The sequence below is a fragment of the Lepisosteus oculatus genome, chromosome 3 (genome assembly GCF_040954835.1).
Source record: "Lepisosteus oculatus isolate fLepOcu1 chromosome 3, fLepOcu1.hap2, whole genome shotgun sequence".
Taxonomy (NCBI): Eukaryota; Metazoa; Chordata; class Actinopteri; order Semionotiformes; family Lepisosteidae; genus Lepisosteus; species Lepisosteus oculatus.
In genome coordinates, this window is record NC_090698.1 from 51,401,791 (window position 1) to 51,425,613 (window position 23,823).

The 23,823-nt window shown below is 38.3% G+C and overlaps 3 protein-coding genes across 3 annotated transcripts; 1 reads left to right on the forward strand and 2 right to left on the reverse strand.

The window, feature by feature from the left end:
• Positions 1-914: 914 nt before the first annotated feature.
• LOC102696238 (la-related protein 6-like) lies at positions 915-5,616 on the forward strand. Its single transcript, XM_006626932.3, has 3 exons — positions 915-1,285; positions 2,357-2,570; positions 3,361-5,616. The coding sequence occupies exons 1-3, from the start codon at positions 1,050-1,052 to the stop codon at positions 4,420-4,422; spliced, it is 1,512 nt and encodes a 503-aa protein (XP_006626995.2). The 5' UTR covers positions 915-1,049; the 3' UTR covers positions 4,423-5,616.
• Positions 5,617-5,789: 173 nt separating this feature from the next.
• LOC102696429 (sperm-associated microtubule inner protein 10) lies at positions 5,790-6,814 on the reverse strand. Its single transcript, XM_015366774.2, has 3 exons — positions 6,760-6,814; positions 6,332-6,440; positions 5,790-6,091 (listed from the first exon to the last, which is right to left on the reverse strand). The coding sequence occupies exons 1-3, from the start codon at positions 6,792-6,794 to the stop codon at positions 5,843-5,845; spliced, it is 393 nt and encodes a 130-aa protein (XP_015222260.2). The 5' UTR covers positions 6,795-6,814; the 3' UTR covers positions 5,790-5,842.
• Positions 6,815-8,488: 1,674 nt separating this feature from the next.
• Positions 8,489-22,987, reverse strand: phax (phosphorylated adaptor for RNA export). Its single transcript, XM_015336640.2, has 5 exons — positions 22,842-22,987; positions 21,149-21,780; positions 18,063-18,183; positions 13,576-13,659; positions 8,489-9,643 (listed from the first exon to the last, which is right to left on the reverse strand). Exons 1-5 carry the CDS (start codon positions 22,941-22,943, stop codon positions 9,374-9,376), a joined length of 1,209 nt encoding a protein of 402 aa, XP_015192126.2. The 5' UTR covers positions 22,944-22,987; the 3' UTR covers positions 8,489-9,373.
• Positions 22,988-23,823: the final 836 nt, after the last annotated feature.

A 23,823-nucleotide genomic window follows, 5' to 3' on the forward strand; every position in this document is an offset into this window, starting at 1 on the left:
TCGGTTTTCTCCTGTGCTCAGTGGGAATCGAGGAACTGGGAGACGTGGAATTCAGAATCGGACTGGACAAGGCAAAGTGCCATACATGAGAATAACAGCAACCCGCAAACAAAAATAAATTTTGGCCACTGTAGTAATATTTTAATAATTCTAATTGATATTTAATTATATTTAATTGATTGTTTTGCATCGCTGCTTCGCAGTTCTGGGTTCAGTCCTTGAACTGGGGTGCTGTCTGCGCGGAGTTTGTACGTTCTCTCCTAGTTCGTGTGGGTTTCCTGGGAGCGCCGGTTTCCACCCAGAGTCAAAATACACACTGGTAGGATAATTGGCTCATGGAAAAATTGGCCCTGGTTTGAACGTATTTGTGTCTGTCTGCCCTGTGAAGAACTGGAGTCCCATCCAGTATGTACCCTTCCTTGTGCCCGTTGTTTTCCGTAATAGGCTCCAGGTCCACCGTGACCCTTCATTGAATAAGAAAACTGAACTAAACACCAATAACACCAAGGAAACGTATTCAGAATTACCAAATGTATAGTACATCGTAATAGGTCAACCCCCATTTAACGTTTCCTTGAAACAATTGTGGAGACCACGAACCTGTCACGGAAGCGTTTTCGTTCATTTCAGGCTATAGGTTTAGGTCATTATTTTCCATATAATCGACAAAGTGCAAACTCATTTAGTGATCACTTAACGGTATAATTTCCTAAAACGAAACGGTATATTATTGTATTAAATGTAACCAATTTACTATCCAAAGAATAGTGACATAGAATGTTTATTTAAAAGAAATACATGTTCTGCATGCATAAGGTAAAACACAACAGGGTGACGAAATGAATTACCATATTTGAAAACGTCACTCAAACAAACGTACTAATAAATCAATCACCTATGTATTTAGACTTCAAAACCCTGCCTCTTCGCTCATTAACCCAATGAGTCTCCCTCAGAGTCTTTAAATTTAGCTGTTGAGTTTCTTCTGCGTGAACTGTGATAGCAGGCAAAGAGATTGGTAGTTTGGAAAAGTGAGCTGGGGGGGAGATATGGATCGGTTTTGTTGTCAGGTTTCCCCGCTAGACCCTCTGAGTCTGACACAGCCACCGTTGTACTATGATATGGAGAACCTGATAGGAAAAATGAGCAAATCTGTCCCTCTGATTATAAACGACAATGTAAACGCGAAATGGAACAGGTTCCAGGAAACGGCATATAGCGCAGATACTGATAGAGAATCCAGCTTGCGAAACAGACCCACAACAAACTTTTTCTTCGACGAAGGGTAAGGCAAAAGTGTTTTATTCATGTCTGTAAGAACGTGTTTTATCTGGCATGTGTTGTGAAATATTTGTTTTTTTTGTGTCTTGAAGCAGCAGCACGATCATATTTAAAGGCACGGGTACACTTTTGTGAAGAATAAATAGCCTATATCGTAATTTGGACAAGAAAGCATAGCATTTGTATTTGTAGAATATGCATACGGTATATCTAACCCAAGTTCATTTATTCTAACTGTGCCGTAATCGTTTGTATTGCTTTCTGGAGTCCATGGTGTGATGAGTTACGTCTTCAGTACAAGAGGAGACGATTATATCTGTATATTGGTACTAATAAGCACGCAGCTCCTTTTAGGTTTATAATGGACATACTGTAAGTCGATATCCTATCCCAGTGTATTCACGTCTTTAGTACTATACGGTTTAAAAAGTAGCTAAAATACCATTAAGTATCTGTTGACAAAATGATGTAATTTACCAATCCTGTAACAATTAAAACCTGTTTGAACCAATGGGTGATATAATTGCAGTTTACTGCATCTGGAGCGCATAACCCTATTCTTAAATGAAACGATTATGTATTTTGAGCATTTGCTGTGGTTGTAATTACGAGCTCATGTTCGGTTTTTAGCAATCTGAAACGAGATTGTATGATAAGTACTGCAAAATTTTTAAACGGCTCATCGTCTGGGTTTACCGAACACTTATCCAATTGAAGTAGAAATGTTCCACTTAAATGAATTAATTTAAGACAGCTGTTCCAGCTTTGTGGTTATGTATATCAATTTATCCGTCTGCATTATACACGTGTAGAAGGTCACACTTGTACTCGAATGAACTGCACCTTAAAACTGAGTTCAAGACTTTTTAAGCCTACACTGACGTTCTTAAAACGATTTTTTCACACTCGTTTTATGTCTAGATAATGTAGCTGTAGTTTCTCGGGAGAAGTGAATGGGTAATGTAAATTTAGGGAATGCACAGATCAGGTTGTAGGTCTGAAAAGCAAACCTCCAGCATTAATGTCTATAGTTTTTGCTTTTACAACTGTAATGTCTGTGCCCTGATCTCCCCAGATTTTCTGACAATGCCTTTGAGAATGACAATGAGGATGATGCTGAACTTGATGAGTGGACCCCTCCAGACTCTGATCTCATCCAAAAGATGGTCTCTCAGATAGAGTATTACCTGTCTGATGAAAACCTGGTCAAGGATGCTTTCCTTTTGAAACATGTAAAGAGAAACAAGATGGGTTATGTTAATATAAAACTACTGACTTCTTTTAAAAAGGTAAGAAGGAAATTGTTCCACCACAGATGATAGAAAAGCTAGATCATGTAAACAAAAAAGAAAACACATTTACATGGAGAATTGAGTTTAGAAGGACTAAGATACTATTAAGAAACTTAATAGAAGCCTGTGGTGGTTAGAGCAGTTGTATTGATATTAATGTACATTTTAGTTTCATCACTGCATTTCATTTTTTAAATTTTCCATTCCATTATAACTCCATTTTTAAGTATCTGAAATATTTTGAAGTTTTTGCATTTTACAATCAACAGATCTTAATGTTTGTAGTTTCAGTGTCCAGCATTTTCCATTCAATGCTTATATGCACAATGGGAATGTATTACACATCTGAAGCCCCATGAGCTTTACATAAGCACACGTTTAGTTACAAATGTCTGGAATATAACTGCAAATTGGGGGGGGGGGAGTTATTTTGCTTATTTTCTCTTAAATTGTGGCTTGTTATTGTAGATTGTCTGACCTTTTCTTTTAAATCATTCCTGCTATTTTTGTGTTCTGAATTTTTATAATCTTTTTCAAATGTAAAATTTGATTTGATCATTTTTTCCAAAGTATAATTTTGCCAGGGAGTGCAATGAAGCCATGTTAGAACGTTTTACTGAAGCCCAGAGTAAACACATGACAGGTAACTGGATTTGGCTTCAAACATTTGCAAAATGAACAGTCCTTTATAGTACAAAATTGCTGTGGAGCACTTTTGCCTGATAAAATGCTTCCTCCTCATGCTGTTTTGGAGGATAGAGCCAGCCTGAACCTCTTTCTTTTTAAGATGAAGCACTTCACAAAGGACTGGAGGGTTACAGCCTTTGCTTTGCGCCACTCGGCAAATCTGGAGGTCAATGAGGAAGGAAATAAAGTCCGTCGGAAGGTTCCGGTGCCAGAATCCCTCCTAACCCAGGTGCCAAGCAGAGTCTTGCTGGTATGGAACCTACCAGATGCTGCCACCGTTGACAATCCCAGTACCCTCAAGACAAACAGCATTGAATCAGCTGTTGTGATACTTGGGGCTTTTGGTACCATTAGCACACTCCGAATCATTCGACCTGGGAAGGACCTTCCTACAGAGATCAGAAAGTATGCATACAAGTACCCTGAGCTTGGATCCAAAGAGTGTGTTCTGGTGGAGTATGAGGATCTGGAGGCAGCAGGAAGAGCCTACCATGAGCTCTCTGGTGCCCACAGCACTATGAAGGTGCTCCTTGTAGGGAAGGGGTCCAGGAAAAAGGCTTCAGCTGAAGCTAGTGCTATAGAAGACAGGGCCATTGCAAAAGGCACGACTGCACTTGGCAGGAGAATGGAACAGCTGCAGAATGGAGGTGAAGACTCCTCTGCCTATAGCTCTTCTGAGTCCGAGTGCACTCCCTTATCTCCCATGCCCACACAGCAGCTTTATCAAAGCCAGGTCCTCAGCCCTTACAGTAACCTCCTCCTGGGAATGTCCCCAAGGTCAAATCCCAGAAGCAGCCCGTGGAGCAGCCCCCGTTCCAGTCCCAGGATCCTCCAGCCGGCCCCGGCAGTGCACCGCGTGTCTCCGCTCTTGGCCTCCGAGGTGTGGAAGAGCCCGGAAACCAGTCCGGAGCTGTGTAGGCGGTACCTGGATTACTCTTCTGACAGTAGCAGCAACCCTGGAAGCCCCTGGGTGCAGAGGCGCAAGCTGGCAGCAGCAAGGGCCTCTTCTCTGGAGGGCAGCCCAAGGCAGAGCCCTCTAGTGTTAAAGAGGGTCTTAAACGGGGAATCCCTTCCTCCTGGGGTCATTCGCTTTCCCCATGGGCCTGATGGAACTAAAGGGTTCCACAATAGTATTGGGAGAGGGAAACTTATCTTTAAGTAGATGTACTTCTCCAACAGAGGGCAGTATTAAGATTGTAGACAGTAAGGCACATCTGGATTATGCCCATTCTTGGCTTAAATTGCAAGTTCCCAGTCACATTTCTCCCAGGACCTAGAACTTGCTACAGAAATTCTATAGCTACCAGGATTTTGTTTTCCAAGGCACTAGGTTACCTGCCCAGTAATCTATAAATCGCATTGAGATTGTACCAGCAACTAGGGATACCCGGTATAAGCACCCAGCAACCTACAGGGACAATTTCATTCATAGAAGGAATGGAAATGGTGCAGTTAAGCACAATAAGCATTTCTTTCTATTGGGTGCTGTTCATTATATGAATTGGGTTTCAGTGGTTGTGGTACTGCCTTCTGTATTTTTCCCATCTTGAAAATTAAATTCTACACTAGACATTCCTTTGTAGTCATCAAACGCCTTAAGTAAAATTAGCTTTAGTCATGATGGTTAATCAGAAGGAATACACAATGCAGGGCAGCTTAGCTCCTAAGAGCCATCAGGATATGAGCTCTGAGCTGCATTGTGTAAATGACATTTCAGGGGTATACACTCTTAAAGATCACGTAGTGTGGGTCAGAGCAGTGTCACAAAGCTACCTACTGAAGTTGTTCAGTATGGATGCTGCTCTGTGAGGAGACACATTCACACATTTTTGAATCATTTACATTTTTGCCATTGTCCTCCTTTTTATAGCTCTAAAAGCTGAGTAGGGCTTTGGTAAGCACAGTTTAATTCATATTAACACAAATTATATGGCTTTGGAATGAAACTTTTCACCCTATTTCTGTGAAAATGTAAAAAGCTATCTTGTTTAGAATATGGGATTTTTGATATGGCTATATTAAGAGGATCAATATTTTCACAGACTGGATTTTTTTTTTGTAATACATGTAAAACTTGAAAATGCTCTCTAAATCCTCTAGTATAAAGGAACAATTATGAAACTAGTTACATAGTTGTTTCCATGACTACTTTTGAAGCAGGATTTATTAACCCCTACTCTTTTGATGACAAGGACCTCATTATGGAATTATTTTCTGATTACAAAAGCTATGTCATGAAGAAATAATTGTAATTTAAGAGGTGTATATTTTGCTCTCTGCTAATGTGAAACAAATATAATGAAAAGATTATTTGTAATATCTGTGGTACTCAAAATAAAATGCAAATGAAGTCTGACTGTTGTATGGTGTCCTTTGATGCAGAGTGCAGAAAACTGTACTGTTGCCTAATGAGAAGGAGCATGAAGTGTCGTGATATAAAAATAAAAGGTACATGATAGCCTACTGGACTGGAGCAGGTGCTCCATAGCATTCAGGACAATACATTAATGTATTAATGAAATAAAAATGGATACTTCAAGGCATTTTTATTGAAAATAATGGATTTCAAATTCCTATTAAATTCAAAGCTGTGCCTTTTCCCACACGCCTCTCCCAGTGATAAATGAGCTCTTATATTTAGAGTAATGGGACGTTATTGGGATTTTCCTGTTACTTTGAGAAAAACTGTAGGTAGTGGTGTCTAGGTTGCCTGTCCTCTCCTGCCCATGACACAGTCTCTCCTGGTGCTCCCAGTACAGGCTGTCCTCATGTGGTCCATGGGGAATCTTAGCCAGTGCAGCATTCTGCCAAAACCAAAAAGAAGGCAGGTACTGTATATTGAAAGAAAAAGTAGAAAAAGGGTTTAAACATCTAATCATTTAAAGAAGTCCATGGATGTGATACAAAGAACATTCTGTTCCACAAGATTCATTAACTGTGGTCACATTTATACATTAATTGTGGGAGATGGGCTCTTCTATTCAAACTGTGTAGAATCACAAGGAAATCTGAATCTAAAACTTACAGCAGACTGAAGTGGAAATTTGTTTAAAAATCTCTTTGCCCCCTACCTTTAGTATGAGTTCTCGGTTTTTCATATCTTTCTTCCATTGCATTACATAGTGCTTTGGTATCATGGGATGTTTAGGTGTAAAGATAGGGAGGTGCAAGTGGACTAACCTGTCAAAGCAGAGATAGGCCTGTATAGAGTGCATCTTTAAAAATATACTTTACTACAATAGCTATATTCTTAACAAATATTTATAATATAACTTATTAAATGTATTCATAATGCAGGAAAAAGTACATCTTAAAGGTAGTTGCATTCCTTCAGGGTTTCTCTTCATTAAAAAAAGATATTTAATATTAATGATGGTGTTAATTAACTGACCATTCATTTCTGTCAAATATTAATTGAGATAACTATTTTAACCAAAAAATTACTTATTCAGAAATTCTAAAAAGCTAAATTGTACAAAATGAGTGCGCCTTAGCTTACCCCTTAATATCGGTGTTCGTTGCTACGCTGGCCATGTTTGTTGATTCTGAGCAAATCCTTGGAAACCACACACTGCACCATGGGTAACTTTTAGCAGCACTAAAGCCAGAGGATACCTAAGGCTGCAGGATTGCAGCACAAATGCACAGAAAGACAGTTACACCCATTAAAGAAAAATGTGATGAAAAATAAGTGGTTTACTTGCATCTTGGATTAAAAAACTACAGAACACTACAATTAAACTAAAACAATTTAGGAATCTTTCATTTGTGAGTCCAATTCTATATTTTTTTTTACTGAAAGTGTATTGATATCTGGTTGACCTTGCTAAAATATTTAATATTTTACTTGGAATAGCTAGAGTCCAATTAGAAGATGGGAACACTGCAATATCATGACAATCCAGTCTTATCAAAACACATCACCCACAGGATACATATTAAAGTCTCAGTCATTCCAGATAAATGTAAAAATACTTTTAGACATGAGGCATTGCTGTCAAACCAAGAATGTCAAACTTAGCTTTGACCCTTTCAGTTAACTAGTTATGTATTGTAGCACTGGAGTCACAAGAACATTCTACTTGTAGCTTGCGCAGTCTTGCCTATCAAAAGTTTACCCTTCATTAAACTGGTGAAGCTTTGTCCCACCTTTCTACCTGAATATTTGAATATTTTAATAACAATTGGAATACTCACAATGAACACTTTAAATTGTTCAGTTATCTCCAATCCTATTTCTGTAGAGCCCCATGCAGCAGATCCTATAGGTCATAAATCAATATTTAATCACTTTGAACAATTTCAAAGTGATCAATTCTAGGTGATTTGCTCAAGTAATTTTGAGATCATTTGAACAAATCTTTACACCACCAGGAGCAGATATTTCGTATCCTTTCAAAGTTTGTGATTTAAAAGACCAGCTTGATGACGCTTTACCCAAGAAACAATCTGAGGAATTAGAGCAGGGAGCTGTAGGGTGGAACTGGATCATTACTTGCTTAACTGGACAAGTTTAATAGCTTCTTCCAACTCTTCAGGTGCTGCTGCTTGCAAGACCGAGAACTCCTGCAATCACATCTGCCCTGAAGGACTATAACTTTGTCCGAAAAAGTTGAAATAAAATTAAACAAACAGCATTAAGATTTAAATTAAAAGTATTCCTCTTAAAAAGCAAAAGAAAAAAATTGCTTAAATGAATCATATAGGACGGTGTGGTGCTGTAGTGGTTAGCAATGCTGCCTCACAGCTCTATGGCCTTGGATTCACCTAGCACCTGTGATAGCAGGTTACTAGCAGATAGCACCTGGATCTTAAGGTGCTATCTGCATGGAGTTTGTATGTTCTCCCCCTGTTCATCTGGGTTTCTTCAGGTACGCTGATTTCCTCCAACAGGCCAGAGACTTACTGGTTAAATGGGTTAACTCGTTAATTAGGTTAATGGGCTTCTGGGAAAACTGGCCATGTTGCGAATTTGCATGTGTTTGTTTGTCCTGTGATGGACTGGTATCCCATTCAGGGTGTACCCTGCCTTGCACACATTGCTTGTCGAGACAGGCTCCGACTCCCCTGTGACCCTGGACCCTATTGGATGAAGTAGTCAGAAAATGGATGAATGGATTAGATATATTCAAAACATATAAGTGTAAGTATTGTAAAGTTTCTGATATCATATCTGATATAATTTGTAGTAGCATTTAAACAAAAATGTAAAAGAAAAACACTTAATATACTGTAGTTTTTGGTTTAATTACTACACAGAAGATACACACACATTTTAATATAATAAACAAAAAAAATAGAAATTTCAATGCAGTTTTTGTGTGTACATTTATCAACAGGTGGATCTCGTACTACAAAAACTAATTTATTCTAAAATGTCAAAGTCTATATACAATTTTCTTAGTCAAAAACCTCTTCTTATTTCTTGGAAATGAGAAGACAAATGGAGGTAAATTCTACTTTCAGAAAGCATTCAAGTGTTCCATCTTAGTAATAAAAGTTTGCACACGTTTTAGTTAAGATAGTGTATCTGTTTTACATTCTAAAATGCACTGTGCAGTACATTAAAGCTTCTTAAATTTACCCATCCGTAACAAACAGCATTAAGAAAAAAAAACAGAAAAAGGACACTTCTTTGCACAAGATCTACAACAGTCGTGACAATCACACACACATTTCATTCACACTGAAATACTGTACAATAAGTCTTTATCAAAAAAAATATTTTGCTCCTAGCAAGAGGCTCACTTTCTCATCAGAAAAGCTACTTGTTGGTCATATTCATTGCTATTTCAACAGAATAGCTGTTTAAAAATTGCTTTTTGGTAATTCATCAGACAGCAAATAATCTATGAATTAATTTATTTTAACTTCAGCTTTGAGAGACTACAAAGATTCAACAAAAATACACTGTAGTTTCATATCCCTATTTGTACATCATTTCAAAGTGGAGTACAATACATAGCTGATGTGGGTCTAGAATATCTAGAAGAGAAACATTAGAGTCTCACACAAAGGCTATTATTTTCTTATTTTTGCGTAAAACATGCACATATGATCCAGGACTACAAGATGCCTTTATTCTAGAGAACAGGAGCCTTCATTCAACTTTGTTAAAATATTTCTAAGTCGTTGGAATTATAAATCACTACAGCCTCTTCTGTATCCAAGGTTGGCTCAGTGTGCCCTTCATGAGAATCATCTAATGAAGCCAGTGCTTCATTGGTATCACTGGCAAAAGTCTCTCGAGATGCATCATCGTGCTCCTGGAGATTGAGCGTCTTGATGGCCTGCTTCATCTTCTTGCCCAAAACATGACGTCTTCGCTTTTTGGCAGCTTTTTTGCATGCGTATTCTTTTTGGTTTTCGTCATAGAAAATTTCCTTAAAAAGAAAACATGAATCAAAAGGTAAACACAAAGATGTAACAGTCAGACATCGTTCTTGCAATATGGTTGATGTATTTATTTCAGCTTATTCATCTGCAAAACTACCAGGGAGTTCTTTACAGAGCTAACACAGGTGCCAGTGAATAACTATGCTGATCTGTGGGATGTAAGTCAGAATTTTCAGCACTCTTCTATATATTTACTATTGATCATCTGTATGCTCCAAAAGGGAAAACTGTTCTAGAGATGTAAAAATACAATGGGCTCAAAGATTTGTTTTGAAGGTCACATCAAGAAACAACAATGAATCTCCAATCTTAAACTGCATTAAAAATAAATGACTCAACATAATAGTGGTGCTGGTAACATTACTTAAATGGCAGAGCTGAAGAAAGTCATCAGAAGATTAATTCTACTTTTGAAAAGAGATGACCACTCCACAGCAAGGAAATTCTCATAGTTACAGAAATTATTTTACAATGGATTTGAATGAGTTTCTTCCACAAGGTACGATTTTTATTGACTATATAAATAGCCTGGTCAGTAGCTGGATGGGAGACATCCTGGGAAAAACTAAGGTTTCTGCTGAAAGAGGTGTTAGTGGGGCCACCAGGGGGTGCTCACCCCACAGTCCATGTGGGTCCTAATGCCCCAGTATAGTGATGGGGACACTGTACTGTAAACGGGTGCTGTCCTTCGGATGAGAAGTAAAACCGAGGTCCTGGCTCTCTGTGGTCATTAAAAATCCCAGGTGGTCTCTTGAAAAGAGTAGGGGTGTAACCCCGGTGTCCTGGCCAAGTTTCCCATTAACCCTTATCACTCATAGCCTAATAATCCCCATCTATTAATTGGCTTCATTATTCTGCTCTCCTCCCCACTGATAGCTGGTGTGTGGTGAGCGTTCTGGCGCACTATGGCTGCCGTCACATCATCCAGGTGGATGCTGCACATTGGTGGTGGAGGTGAGTACCCATTACCTGTAAAGCGCTTTGAGTGGAGTGTCCAGAAAAGCACTATATAAGTGTAAGCAATTATTATTATAAATCAGTAATAATTTCAAGGACCTGCAAAATATATAAATATATTGATGGAAAAAAGAAACGCAACATTTTCTGGAATGAGATTACTCTAGTTATAGTTTATGTACTTTCACAAAAAGTTGTCAATTTGTTTTAAGCCCTCTGATCAGCAAAACAGCTTGTGCAGTGAGGCATTGCAACTTGCCAATCACACGAAAACTGTTTAGGTGCACTTTTACTCAATGAGGTCCAGGTGGAACAATGCCTGATCAGGTCACCTTTAAGAAAGCCTTAATTCAAAGGCCACACTTAGTTTTCTGTGCATTCCATAATGCCTCGAATGTCACAGGAAGCAAAGGAGAGGGCCATTGGCATGCTGTAGGCAGGTGTGTCATGTGCCAGCGTTGCCTGACACTATGGAGTAAGCTGCTACACTGTGTCCCGACTGCAGAGACGGTTTCAGCAGACCGGCAGGACAGATGACCATCCAAGATCCGGTTGCCCTAGAGTGGCCACACCAGAGCAGGACCAACACATCAGACTGGACAATGAGGCTCCATGCTGCTGGCCTTAGAGCGAGGTGACCCGTCAGAGGCCCTCTGCTCACACCTCCTAGCTGTCACACTAAATTGGCTTGGGCCAGACAGAGGTTGCGATGGACTCGTCAGCAGTGGCATCAGGTCCTCTTCACCGATGAGTCACTCTTCAGCCTGTTCCACGCAGAGGGGAGGGCCAGAGTGTGGCCCCCCCATTAGTACACTTCCTTTTACATTTTGAACTGTCTATTTTGTTTGTGTTTTTCTTTTGTGTGATCATTATCAAAGTGTCAAAAACCCATCTTGTATGTTTGCATCACATTATTGATTTATTATTGACTTTTTATGTCAGTATCTAATGTAAATATCTTGTATTATTCTTGAAGAGGTTAAAGTTCCTCTGAAATTAGTCCCATTACCAGTTTGTAACTCTGGAACAGCCAACCACATTTGAGATGCTAAAACCTCAGATAAATAATTATTTACTTTTCATACTGTCAGAATGTTTCCCCAGTAGAAAGCTAAAAAAAGCTACAAATGAAAGGAGCCTGTCTGGCCCCATCTAGTCCATTGGCAGCTAACCGATGTACAGTAAGCATGCCATCCAACTTTCTTGAAAGAAGCCACAATTTTGAATCCAGACATGACTGGCTAGCATATTCCCACAATATTTTGAGTAAAAAAGCACCTCCTCTTCTCAGTTTTGAATGCACTTTTAATGTAGTTTCAATCTGTGCCCTTTGGTTTCTGTTTTATTGTTTATGCTGAAGACTTCTAGGTCAGCTTTGGGTTCTCAATAGTTTCAAGGATTTTGGATCTCGTCTCCTTCTAGTTTTTTTCTATTCAAGACAGAATGTATCAGGTTTATCTCCTCTTGTATAATTTTAGCACAACATCCACATCCACGCATATCTGATGTGCGGTGAGCTTACTGTGCGCATTATGGCTGCTAATAATTGATAATGGCAGACGGGAGTCCCCATTACCTGTAATGCACTTTGAGTGGATCAACATGCATTGATTTTAATTCTATATTTTAAGTAGTTATCCTAACCTATCCTATGTTCGCCTTTTTATTGCTTTATCACGTAAACTTAAAGATGTATATGAACATACACACCTACGTTTTTTTTTATAAGTAGCCTTATGTTCTGGTGCAGTGTTTCACAATTTATAATTATATTTCAGGTTTTTGCTAATAGCATGCAAAAGTCAACATCATTGCCTGCACTAAACATCATTTGCCAATTGTCTGTCTAGTCTGGAACAATTTTACCTAAATCTTTTCAAAATTAATTTACAGATTCCACAATGTTTGCGAATAATCCTATCCTGGTATTATCTGCAATCATGACAGAATTTCCAAGCCATTATCAGGAGGTATAACTTAGGAAAAGTGGTGGTACTTCACTAATTACCCAAATTTGAGCATTCACCCCATGTCTGTACCCTGTTTTCTAATAACAGTCCAAACACACTTTAGTCTGAACATAGGCCTGTAATGTACAAATTTAACCTTTTATTCTAAAAGCTTTAGGCTGGGAAGTTCTGTTGTTTTTCACTTTCTGATAAACATTAATACACTCTAATAACCGTTTACAGCTACACTACAGTTCCTAGAATGTATGCAAAACAAATATTATTCTTTACAGGGGAACATAACATCTTTTTACCCTTTAACATGAAATGATTTATTTTGTTGGCCGTCATTCTTAATTTATATAATTCTGTAAAGAATTCCTGTCATTGGTTTAATGAATTACAGTATGATTAGGAAATTCATTAAATAATCCATCCCTATGCCATCATAGAAAGTATGCATGGTTAATTATCATAAGGCAAGGTTATGTCTTTTAGTTTTAATTCATTGGTTTTTAGTTAATGAAGATAATACTGATCAACTAAAACCAACATGATTCACACATTTATAGTGAACAGCTAAAGAAAACAACCCAATTCCTCCTCTGCATCTGATGTCTCCATCATCACACCCACTGTAATGAAAACCTATCAGTAAGCCTGTAAAGTCATCTCTAGCCTGTCATTCCCCAAACCGCTGACACAGAACTGGGAGGGCTCGTTAAAATTCAAAACAAGACCTTATTGCTCAGGGGGTAAGGAAAGGCTCAATCACTACCTAGATTATCTCACGATCCGAGTTTGGTGCAAGGATAACATGCATGTTACACTTAATCTTTGCCTTGGTTTCATCCCATTCGGCTCTTCTTCCATCCAAGACCCCATCGGCCATACTGAATCAAGAATAAGCGATTTTTTTAATGTTGAATTCTCACATGTCGAGACCCTGCGGTACAAAGTCCAGAAGGAAAGAAGGGAACAGTTGTGAACAAGACCAGGGCAAAGTGTCATACCTTGACCTGGTCACTGGAGATACTGGGAGTGTTTTTCAACAGGTTGAGATAAACTCCACCTGGGGTCCGTCTCCGACTGCCATCCTGCAAGGAAAAGAAAATTCAAAACTATTTCCAAACATAACCCGACCTCCTAGGGTGGCCTATATTCTCATATTAACTCATAATTGCATTAGATCTAAAATGTAATTAGATTTTCATGCAAGCATTATTAAAGGGTGTATATTATCTGATTAAATTTATAACACAAAGACTTAAATAATCCAGATTTGTCTTAATAAAATACACTTATGCCTTGCTATATAAGCACAACTGGTTCGAAAAATGTCTGCTTGTATGCAAAAATGAGTAAAAGTAACACTAAATTCTCATTAACATATATATTAAAGTCTCCGATTTGTTCCTAGAAGTTCCTAGAAGCAGAACATACCAACACTTTTTTTTATACAAGCTGTAATGCATAAATGTATTCTGAAAGTTATGTAAATAAATTACATTTGCATAATTATAATAGTACATATGAACAAAAATAACATTTATCAAAAATTGTTAATTAATAAATCTTGTTCAGACACCAAATAAAACCTGTCAAGTGTAAAGTAAGATTAAGACCAACATCAAGCTGTCTGGTGATATCAATACTGCATTCATATTCAATCAAAATATTCCATTATATGACTAGTGAATCAATATTAATTGTTACAAATTATTTCACATATTCGACACCATATCTAGTATAATACCTTTACAGTTTCTGTTACAATAGTAAAGAAAAAACGACAAAGAGGTGTGAAAAATAAAAATGGAAAAATTAGTTACATGCTTGGAGCTTGAAAAATTTAGTATTCTTTACTCATCAAACAAAAACAGGTATGTATACATGTACATATGTTTCACTTCTCCAGCAAGTACTAGTCAAGTGCCATTTTAATGGCAGATGAGTGTAATCTAAAGTACATGTCCTGGTGTGAAAAAGTACGAGAACCCTTTGATTCAATAACTGATGGCACCTCCTTTAACAGCAATGACTTCAGGTAGATGTTTCCTGCTCATTGGTATCTCACACCAGCCAAAGTCATAAATATGACATTTGAGTGTTTCCTCACATGAGGCCTCTTCAAGGCCATGCACAGCACTTCAGTAAGGTTTACGTCTGCACTTTAACTTGGCTAATCCAAAATGCAGTGTCTTTTTCTTCTTCTTCAGACAGTCTGCTGTAAATCTACTTATGTTAGGATCACAGTCTTGGTACATAATCCACATGACTTGTCATCTCAGCTTCAGTTTACAAATGGATGGCCCAACTCTTTCCCTGCAAATTTGCCAATGCAACATCGAATTCACGATTCCATTAATTCACTTCCCATCAATGACTGGAAGCCTTCTGGCTCCCAAGGCAATAAATCAGCCCCAAACCACCTTGATAATCCCAGAACTTTGTTTGATGGGCAGGATGGGTTCTTCTGTTGGAAGGCAGTGTTTGGTTTTCAATAAATGTGTAGATAGCATAAAGTACCTACAAGAAAAGTCTCAAGTTCGTATTGCATTACAAGAACATTTCTCCTTAAAGGGGACCCGCACTCCCAGACTGGTTATTAAACCTCAGTAACAAAATAAATTAATTGATATAATTAATTTTTTTTACAAATTCCAAATTAAGCACAAAATCATGAACTTTGTGAAAGTACTGTATAGTCACCACGTTGTCCCACACCCCTGGTCTTGCTACAGCAGAGAGCGGGAGTTTGTGAGAACTGTGATGTGAAGCGGCCCTTCCTGCTCACTAGTCGCTGTGATGAGTAATGTGATGCTACGTATGAGCAAATAAGTACAGGTTGTGCAGCAGACATTTCACCGGACAAATGTTTCAACATGATCTGCACGGAGAGTTAAAAAGTAGTACTTATCGGCAAAACTGTCTCAAAGTCAAGAGCAATATTTCTGTTGGATTAAAAGAGATGTTTTCGCAAGTTTTCTTGTTTCAGATGGCTTGCTGCCTCGTCCTGAATTGCAATGACAGCAATACACTACTGAGCATACCAGGACATTTTGCGATGTAAATTGGAAGTTTTACATGTTACTGTGTATATTTTACTTTCATTATTTCATTTAATTGAAACGCACTCAACCCCAAAATATACATTTAGCATTGCTGTTCCCCATTGATAAATTATCCTCAATACTGAACAATTTTTTTTTCAGAACATGGAAACCTGTGTCATACTACATGCGTAAAGTATAGTAACAGCCTTATTTTTGGCATTATTAGTCAAACCTTATTTTTAATTTACAGCAAAGAAATGTGTATTTGTGATCATGTGATTAATATATGAATAAGCACAATACACATTTTTCATTTTGGCTAATTCCATGACAATTAATGTATATTCCTTTTTTAAGCATAACACTTGTTGGGTTTTTATTTCTGGGCAAAGGAAAAAAAAGTCTCAAGTTGGACAACGGACATGAAGTAAGACACTTCATCGCATTTAAACTTGCATTACATCTGAAAAAGTATAAAAGATTTGATGCTTTTAACAAAGAATCTCTTATTAATATTTTCAGCCTTTTCAGTGATTCAGATGTAAAATCTAATTTAATCCCCCACTGGCCTTTTTCAATGGTCTTACAATGGTACTTATTAAGCACCGACAATAACAAATGATGCACTCTCTTGTGACGTCAGTGGTCTTTATGCAGCAAGAGGAGAGGCTCTTCCTTATCTTTTAAGGCCAATATAAACAGTGGAGAGGAAGTAATTAGAATTCAGCTTTGTCTTTCTGAATCTGACACATTAATTACATCTGTCCAACTGGATCTTCATTATTCATTTCCTTGGCTGAAGTCAACATATTTATAAATGTCATTTTCCAATACTGTTACTCTAGTGCTTTACATCTCGAAGTGCAAGACTTGAATGGGAGGAACACTTTCAGCAACACAATCCCCATGCTGTGAAGGGAAATCTGGGGTGAAATTAATCAAAAACGTTGTTTGCTTTTGGCAATCTGCCTTTACATTACTCAGCAGAACATTAAAAACAAATGGTACATTTTACGTTTTGTACAGACTTCTCCCTTTGCATTTCCTTAAGATAATAAGGGACTTCATTAGGGCTTACTGCTGTTTCAATCCATAGCACTACAGGAATTCTCCTTAAACCAATGCCTTAATTATTGATGTGATAATGAACAGGATCAATACAAACTTTAAAGTGCCGATTGTGTTAAAGTACATAATGCATTGGAAAGACCATGTTTGTACTTGTAGTTACAACTGTATAGAAAAATGTCTGTTCCTTTACTGGACTGTATAATGGTCATTTTGGGTCAACACACCCAAAGAAAGCTCCACAGCTGAAACGTTGTGTTTTCTTTCTCTTTTCAGCATGGAATAAACCTATTACTTGTTCTTTTGCATGCTGATGCAGCTACCCACCTGAACTAATGATCATCTTTTTATTAAGTATTAACAAAACAACAATCTGAAAGCTTGGTTTCTGATTTTGGCTAAGGTACTTAGTAGTTTACCCCATTTTCAATAAAAATGCTTATGGTCAAAAATCCATTTTCAATGCTCATATTAAGATATAACTATCAGGATACAAGGTAAATATTCACACTGTCAACCTGAGAATTTGCTCAGATCTGACATAGAAAGAGATCCTGTCCCCAAGAGAGAAAACAAATCTTAAAAATCTTATTTCTGAAAATATTCTAAGACACAATCACACAAACTATAGTTAAGGTTTCTAAAATTACTGGCACCCATATTTATGTTATAGCTGAAAGTCTTTCATTCCTTCATAACTTCATGCCAGCACAGGTTTGGCACAGTTAGGGCTCTAGGCTGGTAGCTAGAAAGTTGTAGGATCAAATCCCAGATGGAGGCATTGCTCATATACCATTAAATATGGTTATTCACTTTGGCTGCTCCAATAAAATGCTGTATAAACAGCAACTAATAGACTTACGTACACATTTAAAAGTGAGAAGAAGAGGCAAAGTCAAAATACTGTTACAAATGAGAGGAAACTGTTCATACTTGGTTGCCAATTATATAACATCCTGCTGTTTCTTGAAATAAGACAGAATACTGGCTTAAAAAACATGGGTAGCTTTTTCCAGGCTCCCACAACAATTTAAGTAAAAAAGTACCCCCGCTGTTTTTTATTCTAAATACAATTCCATGTTATTACATTTACTTTCTCCAACACAATTGATCTTTGATTGCAACTGTAATAACTGACCTCACTTTTGTGTACTAATGCAGTATGTTAAGGCATAATGTATGTAATAACACAATTGTGCAAAAATGTTGAATGTGTCAAATGTTAATGTTTTATTTCCTGAGAATATGAACACAGCTCTAGTGCATCATGCAGCAAGAAAGAAAAAGTAATAATCTGGGAATTTAAAAAAGGCATACATGTGCATCCAAAAGCATCCAACGACAAAAAACAAAAGATTTTAAAGGGAAGTACTTACAATTGTGAAAATACCACCATTTTGTTCCACTTCAGCTGTTTCTGCCAGCAATTCGATCGCTTTCTTCTTCCCGATGATATTTACCACTCGTTCAATTAGATCCTTTTTGGGCTCCCTCAACCTATGGAACAACCCAGGTTAAATATGTAAAGTGTTCAGACACTGTGTCCCGACTGTTCATTGATCACAGTTGGCTCTTAAACGATATGGAGCTTTCTGCATCAAGAATACCAGGGAAAATTAGTTTAGATTATTCACAAAAAGCAAGACGGAATCATATAGACCATTTTGAAGTTAGCAGCTAATTGACCCAAGGATCCCAGCCAGTTCAACATTAAACAATAAAAGTCAAAGTATCGGTTTCAATAACATGGCTAGGTAGCTGTTCCACTGCATATCACTCAACTCTCTGGGTAAAGACGTGCCTCCTGTGCTTGCTTTAAAATGTGCTTCCACGTAGTTTCCACTGTGTCCTCTGGTTCATGTTTCACACTCCGTTCTGAAGAAATCCTTTGGGTTGACTATCACCATCTTTGAGGACATTGATTACTTGTATCAGGTCCCCTTGAACACTTTGTTCAAGATTATAAAGGTCCAGTTCCTTCACCCTGTCAGTGTAGGACATTCTCTTAAGCCCCAGAATGTTTCTGGTTGGTATTCACTGGATAGTTTCTAGAATAGCAATATCTTATCAATAAAATGGTGACCAAAATTGTACAAAATATTCTAAATGCAGTTTAAATGAAATAGTGCATTATACAATTTCAAGAAACTTCCTTGATTTTAATTTAATGCTTTTAACTATATATCCTAAAATTCTCAACCTTTTCATTGTTTCTCAAAATTGTCTAGACAATGTTAATGATTTGCCATCATAAACGCCTGTTTTGTTCTATATGTAGCCTCCATTAGCTCAGTGTTTCCTATTTTGTATTTGTAGCTCATGTTTTGCTATCTGCATGAAAATTCCTGCACTTGTCTACATTAACCATCATCTGCGTCAGCCAGGTGTTCCCATTTTCCCCCCTATTTCAAATTCAAATCTTAGTCACCACTTTTATGTTACTGAGATTTTTTTTCCCCCAATAAAAAAAGCAGTGAAGAATCTGATTCTGAGTATATCCTATGACTTCTAAGAGCAAAGTTTTGACTGTAGTTTGCTTTTGTATTATATACTAGGATTACCTGTCAAATAGAAGACTTTATGGTTGTAAAATATTAGTGTTTGTTTTGCCAGCTCCACCATTTTGTGTTTTATAGATTAGTAACCTTTACTTTTCCAACCTTTTTTCAATGTACATTGTCATCTGTCAAGGTCCAAGTGCAACTATTTATGAAATAAGAAAACTGAGTACAAGGGACTAGTCCCTGCTCAAGAAGGCATGACAGGAGACACCAATAGCTTAGAAGAAGACAAGCCCCAAACCCTAAACTACAATACCTGGGAGAGATCACAGTCTGATACTGGAAGCCCAAACTGCCAACTTCTCATTTGTCAATGAAATTTTTTGGGGCACATCAAATCAGATCATGTTAAACTTGTTTTGATTCACAACCCAGTGTCATACAACAGTGATACAGTCAAGAAAACACATATACGTGTTTAATTAATTGCACGTTAAGAGCAGATGCCGGATTGGATCCTATTGCCACTGTTCTAACATTAAAGAGAAATTATCTCTGGGAGAACATCAGAAAATAAATTTCAATAAACTTAGAAAGGCACTGTCCCAAGCAGATTTCAGAAGTTCTTGAGTCATAAACAAATCCACTAATTTATTATTTCAGGGGTCCTCATTTTGTCTCTTTGCCATTTATATATTGTCTACTTAAAAATGAATTTATTTAAATTGACTTAAGACAGTGAATAATTACAGTAATAACACAATTGTTTCAAATTTAACAAAATAAATCTGCTAAAGGGGAATTTTGACTATAAAATCAGAAATATTTGACTTTCCCTACAATACTGAATTGCTTTCAATGCGTGTTGTTTGCATGTTGTTTACTTTAGCGAACTAAAAAAAATCATTAAAATGATTTAAAAATCATTTAAAAAGACACCAAAATGTTATAAAAATGTAAAAAAAATAAATAAAACAATTCAAAATAAATACAATTATTACTACTGCAAAGGGTTCAGGAATATCAAAGGTGCCTTACAGGAACAGGCCAATTGATTATGATGTGTGTTTGTGTTTCATATGCTTCAGCAAATTTTATACCGTATGTTTACAACAAACGAAATAAAGGGCTTTCTGATTAAAAAAAGCCCAGGAAAAAGTTTCATTTACATTAAAAAAGAGCCTATATACAACAGTAGATAGTATACTGTATACATTTCTCATAGAATTGTGTGCTTAGTGAGTTCATAGGGAAAGAGGACCAGACAAGCCTGTGTCCCTTGAGGGCAGGCACTGAGGGCTCCCGCACTATTCAAACTCATTCCTCAGTCCTGCTCTCGCTGCAACACACAGCAAAAGTGAAACAGAGATACATCATGAGGTACTTATGAATAAAAACAAGCATATCAGCATAGCCCAGCCCCTAGTGTTACACGTGAAGGAGCCCGTCAGTGAATCAAAGAGTACGATTTCCCAACTCAAACCTGGAAGCAGTAACTGAACTTCGCCAACTCTGAAGAGCAACATTAAAATGTTACCAGAATACATCTTGTTTTTCAAAGCTTTGAGCCTAAGCTTTGAGGGGTGTAACCCCGGCGTCCTGGCCAAATTTCCCATTGGCCTTACCAATCATGGCCTCCTAATAATCCCCATCTATGAATTGGCTTCATTACCCTGCTCTCCTCCCCACTGATAGCTGGTGTGTGGTGAGCACTCTGGCGCACTATGGCTGCCGTCGCATCATCCAGGTGGGGCTGCACATTGGTGGTGGTGGTGGAGGGGAGTCCCCATTACTTGTAAAGCGCTTTGAGTGGTGTCCAGAAAAGTGCTATATAAGTGTAAGCAATTATTATTATTATTATTAAAAAGTTTAAATAAAAAACTAAGGGCTACAATTCAGGTTTTAACTAAAGGAACTCTTAAAACACCAGAGCAACACAGAAGCTCAAAGGGGCACCTGACCTGTGGGCGATTTCCTCTGCCACTCTGTCCTCGGGGTCGTCCTCGGTGAGTTCGAATCGACCCTTGTAGTCCATCTCCTCCTTCTCGCCCAGCCTCTCCTTAACTGGACGTTTCCTCTTGAGGTGGGCGCCCCCGTTCCCCTCCTCAGCCTTGTGCTCCTTCTTGTCGTGCTGCATGTAATCCTCCAGCTCCTCGTCCAGCTTGGCAGCCTCCTCCGACTCCTGCTGCTGTCGCTCCCTTTCCATCATTTTGCGGGCCAGCAGGAAGTTGTACGTCTCCGACTGCCGACTGCTCATGCTGATGCCACCCTCCATGCCCAATATACCCAACTCCGCCGCCACCACCTCCTGGCTCTGCTCCTGCACGACGGCGCCCCAGATGTTGTTCACCTTGCAGCTCGGAGGCTTCTGGGGGGCGAGGGGGCCCGGCACAGGCAGCTTCACAGGAGGCGGATGGGCACATTTCTGGCGTTTCCTCTTCCAGATGGCCCGGTCTTCATCGGAATCCGACTCGCTGTTGTCGCTGGAGTCTAGCCCTGCCGTGCTGCGGTAACTCGTGACAGAGGTGGGGGCCTGGCGCGGCTCCGATCTGCTCTGGAAAGCCTGGCTGTTCAAGGCTGGGGGCTGCAGTTTCTGCAGAAAGAAGGTCAGAAATAATGCACGGGACACATTGGGGTTATGTAGTACTTTCTTTACTCTAAACACAACTTTGCTTGGAACTTCATTATACAGGACAAAAGTACTACATGCAGTGTTCAGCATTAGGGGAAGATGTAAAAATGTCACCAATAAACCTAAGACTTAAAAGTATATCAAACAGAAAAACAAAATCAATAAGTAGAAAGTATTTATGAAACAGGCACAAAATATAAATCATCCAAAAAAACTTGTCCCCCCCCCCATCACTGGAAACTTACAGTTGCTATACAACCTTGATATACACTGGTAGTAAAAGGTTATGTTTTTAGAGAATCACACCCAAGAAGAATCAGCATGAGTTACAGATGTATAGCGACGTACCGTGTGCGTTTGCTGCCATGTGAAATAAACTTTTCGCATTGTAACAGGCCTGTCTGCCTTCTTAATAATCACACTCGAGTGCAGTCCAGACATTTTAGCAGTGTATAACTGTTTTTCCAAACAGTTATCATCTTGTCGGCATCTGCGCCAACAATTGTGGATGGCTGATCATATTATTTAATCTTCTTCAGACCCATTACAGTTCATTTGCTCTACACCACTAGCCAGATATCTTCCAGATACAGACCGCAGACGCTAAGCAAACCTGCGTCAATACCTGAATAGGAGAGTTTTAAATAAAAATAAATCACATTTGCAGCCGTAAACTACAGAATTACGTGACTTCTTGGTAAAGCGAATGACACTCTGGATTGATTTTGCTGTAACTTCAAATTTAAAACTGGAATCCAAAACAATCACTAAACATGCATGTAATAACTTCAACTTAAATATCCTCACGAGTTTACCGATTTTAGCCTTTAAATCTCGTAATAAAAAAATGTACACAGCTGAGTTCCTTTCACGTATAAATTAAAACGAAAACGTTGCTACCTCCTTAACAGCAAAGCAACCAAGGTATATCTAACCGTCAAATAAGGTAAAACCGAAATTACCTTCTCTGAGAACCAAAACGCGGTATATTTCACTCTTAAACATATTTCAACAAAACTTACCTGCATTTGTTCATCCGCAGCAACTCCCATTTCCGAATCAGAGTTAGAACTACAGAGCTCACCATCTTCGAGATCTTCCATCCTATCCGCACTCACCGCCATTTCCACTAACCCGGCAATAAAACAGCTCCCTCGGGCCGCAGGAACACCTTCCTGTGTCACTCGGCCTCCGGAACAGGAGGCCGGTCGATGTCACGGCGCCTCCTGCTGTTCTACAAGACAAACCGCTCACGTTAGCAAAGCCCGTCCAGATCGCGGGGAGGAGACGCAAATGTGAAAACACTCCTTCTGATTCACATCACCACATAATCTGCTTTTGTCGCGAAAGGGATCTGTTTGCTTTAATTAATCAGTTTAAGACATTCACCTGAATTTGGTTTGGGGCCGAATCCAGTCCAATAATATATTTTTTGTTACGTGATAACCCAGAACATTATTTTAAACGGGGTTTTATTAGCACTAGTACAGTTTTAACATTACTTGCTCTTATTTAATTTCTGTAGTCTTTAACTGTACGTTCCCAACATTATCTAGACTGAGGTCATAGACAAGCCAACATAAACATAAATATTCTTCCTAAGTAGTATTTTCAAGCTCAGTGTCTCCATCTTATGTTTGCAGTGTCCACTCAGTTGCTTACACTTTTTGATTTTATGCCACCTATAACACCTTCAACTGAATAATAAAAGTCAGATTCTAGTTAATGTTTTACTTGGGTGATGGTGGATTGTAACTTTGCATTTTACACTTTGTTACTTATTTTAACACCCCACACGCACGCACCCGACGACGTTAAGTGTAGACGAAATGTTAAAAACTGCAAAATAAATTCGGACAATGTATTCGCTTGGTTGCAAAATTGCATTGACCGTCTAGTTATCAAAGGTTAAATGTATAGAAAAAAAACATACAGATTGCATATATTGGATCAATTCATCTATTTTGATGTGGAAAAAAAACATAACAATTATTTAAAAAAACA

Excerpts from the sequence above, each read along its gene's own strand:
- LOC102696238 (XM_006626932.3), top strand. The coding sequence starts at position 1,050 with ATGGATCGGTTTTGTTGTCAGGTTTCCCCGCTAGACCCTCTGAGTCTG. Across the intron at positions 1,286-2,356 it reads AACTTTTTCTTCGACGAAGG|ATTTTCTGACAATGCCTTTG; the intron begins GTAAGGCAAAAG and ends TGATCTCCCCAG. Across the intron at positions 2,571-3,360 it reads TACTGACTTCTTTTAAAAAG|ATGAAGCACTTCACAAAGGA; the intron begins GTAAGAAGGAAA and ends TTTCTTTTTAAG.
- LOC102696429 (XM_015366774.2), bottom strand. The coding sequence starts at position 6,794 with ATGGCCAGCGTAGCAACGAACACCGATATTAAGGG. Across the intron at positions 6,441-6,759 it reads ACGAACACCGATATTAAGGG|GTTAGTCCACTTGCACCTCC; the intron begins GTAAGCTAAGGC and ends CTGCTTTGACAG. Across the intron at positions 6,092-6,331 it reads ACCGAGAACTCATACTAAAG|TACCTGCCTTCTTTTTGGTT; the intron begins GTAGGGGGCAAA and ends TTCAATATACAG.
- phax (XM_015336640.2), bottom strand. The coding sequence starts at position 22,943 with ATGGCGGTGAGTGCGGATAGGATGGAAGATCTCGAAGATGGTGAGCTC. Across the intron at positions 21,781-22,841 it reads CTGCGGATGAACAAATGCAG|AAACTGCAGCCCCCAGCCTT; the intron begins GTAAGTTTTGTT and ends TTCTTTCTGCAG. Across the intron at positions 9,644-13,575 it reads TCTCCAGTGACCAGGTCAAG|GAAATTTTCTATGACGAAAA; the intron begins GTATGACACTTT and ends TTTCTTTTTAAG.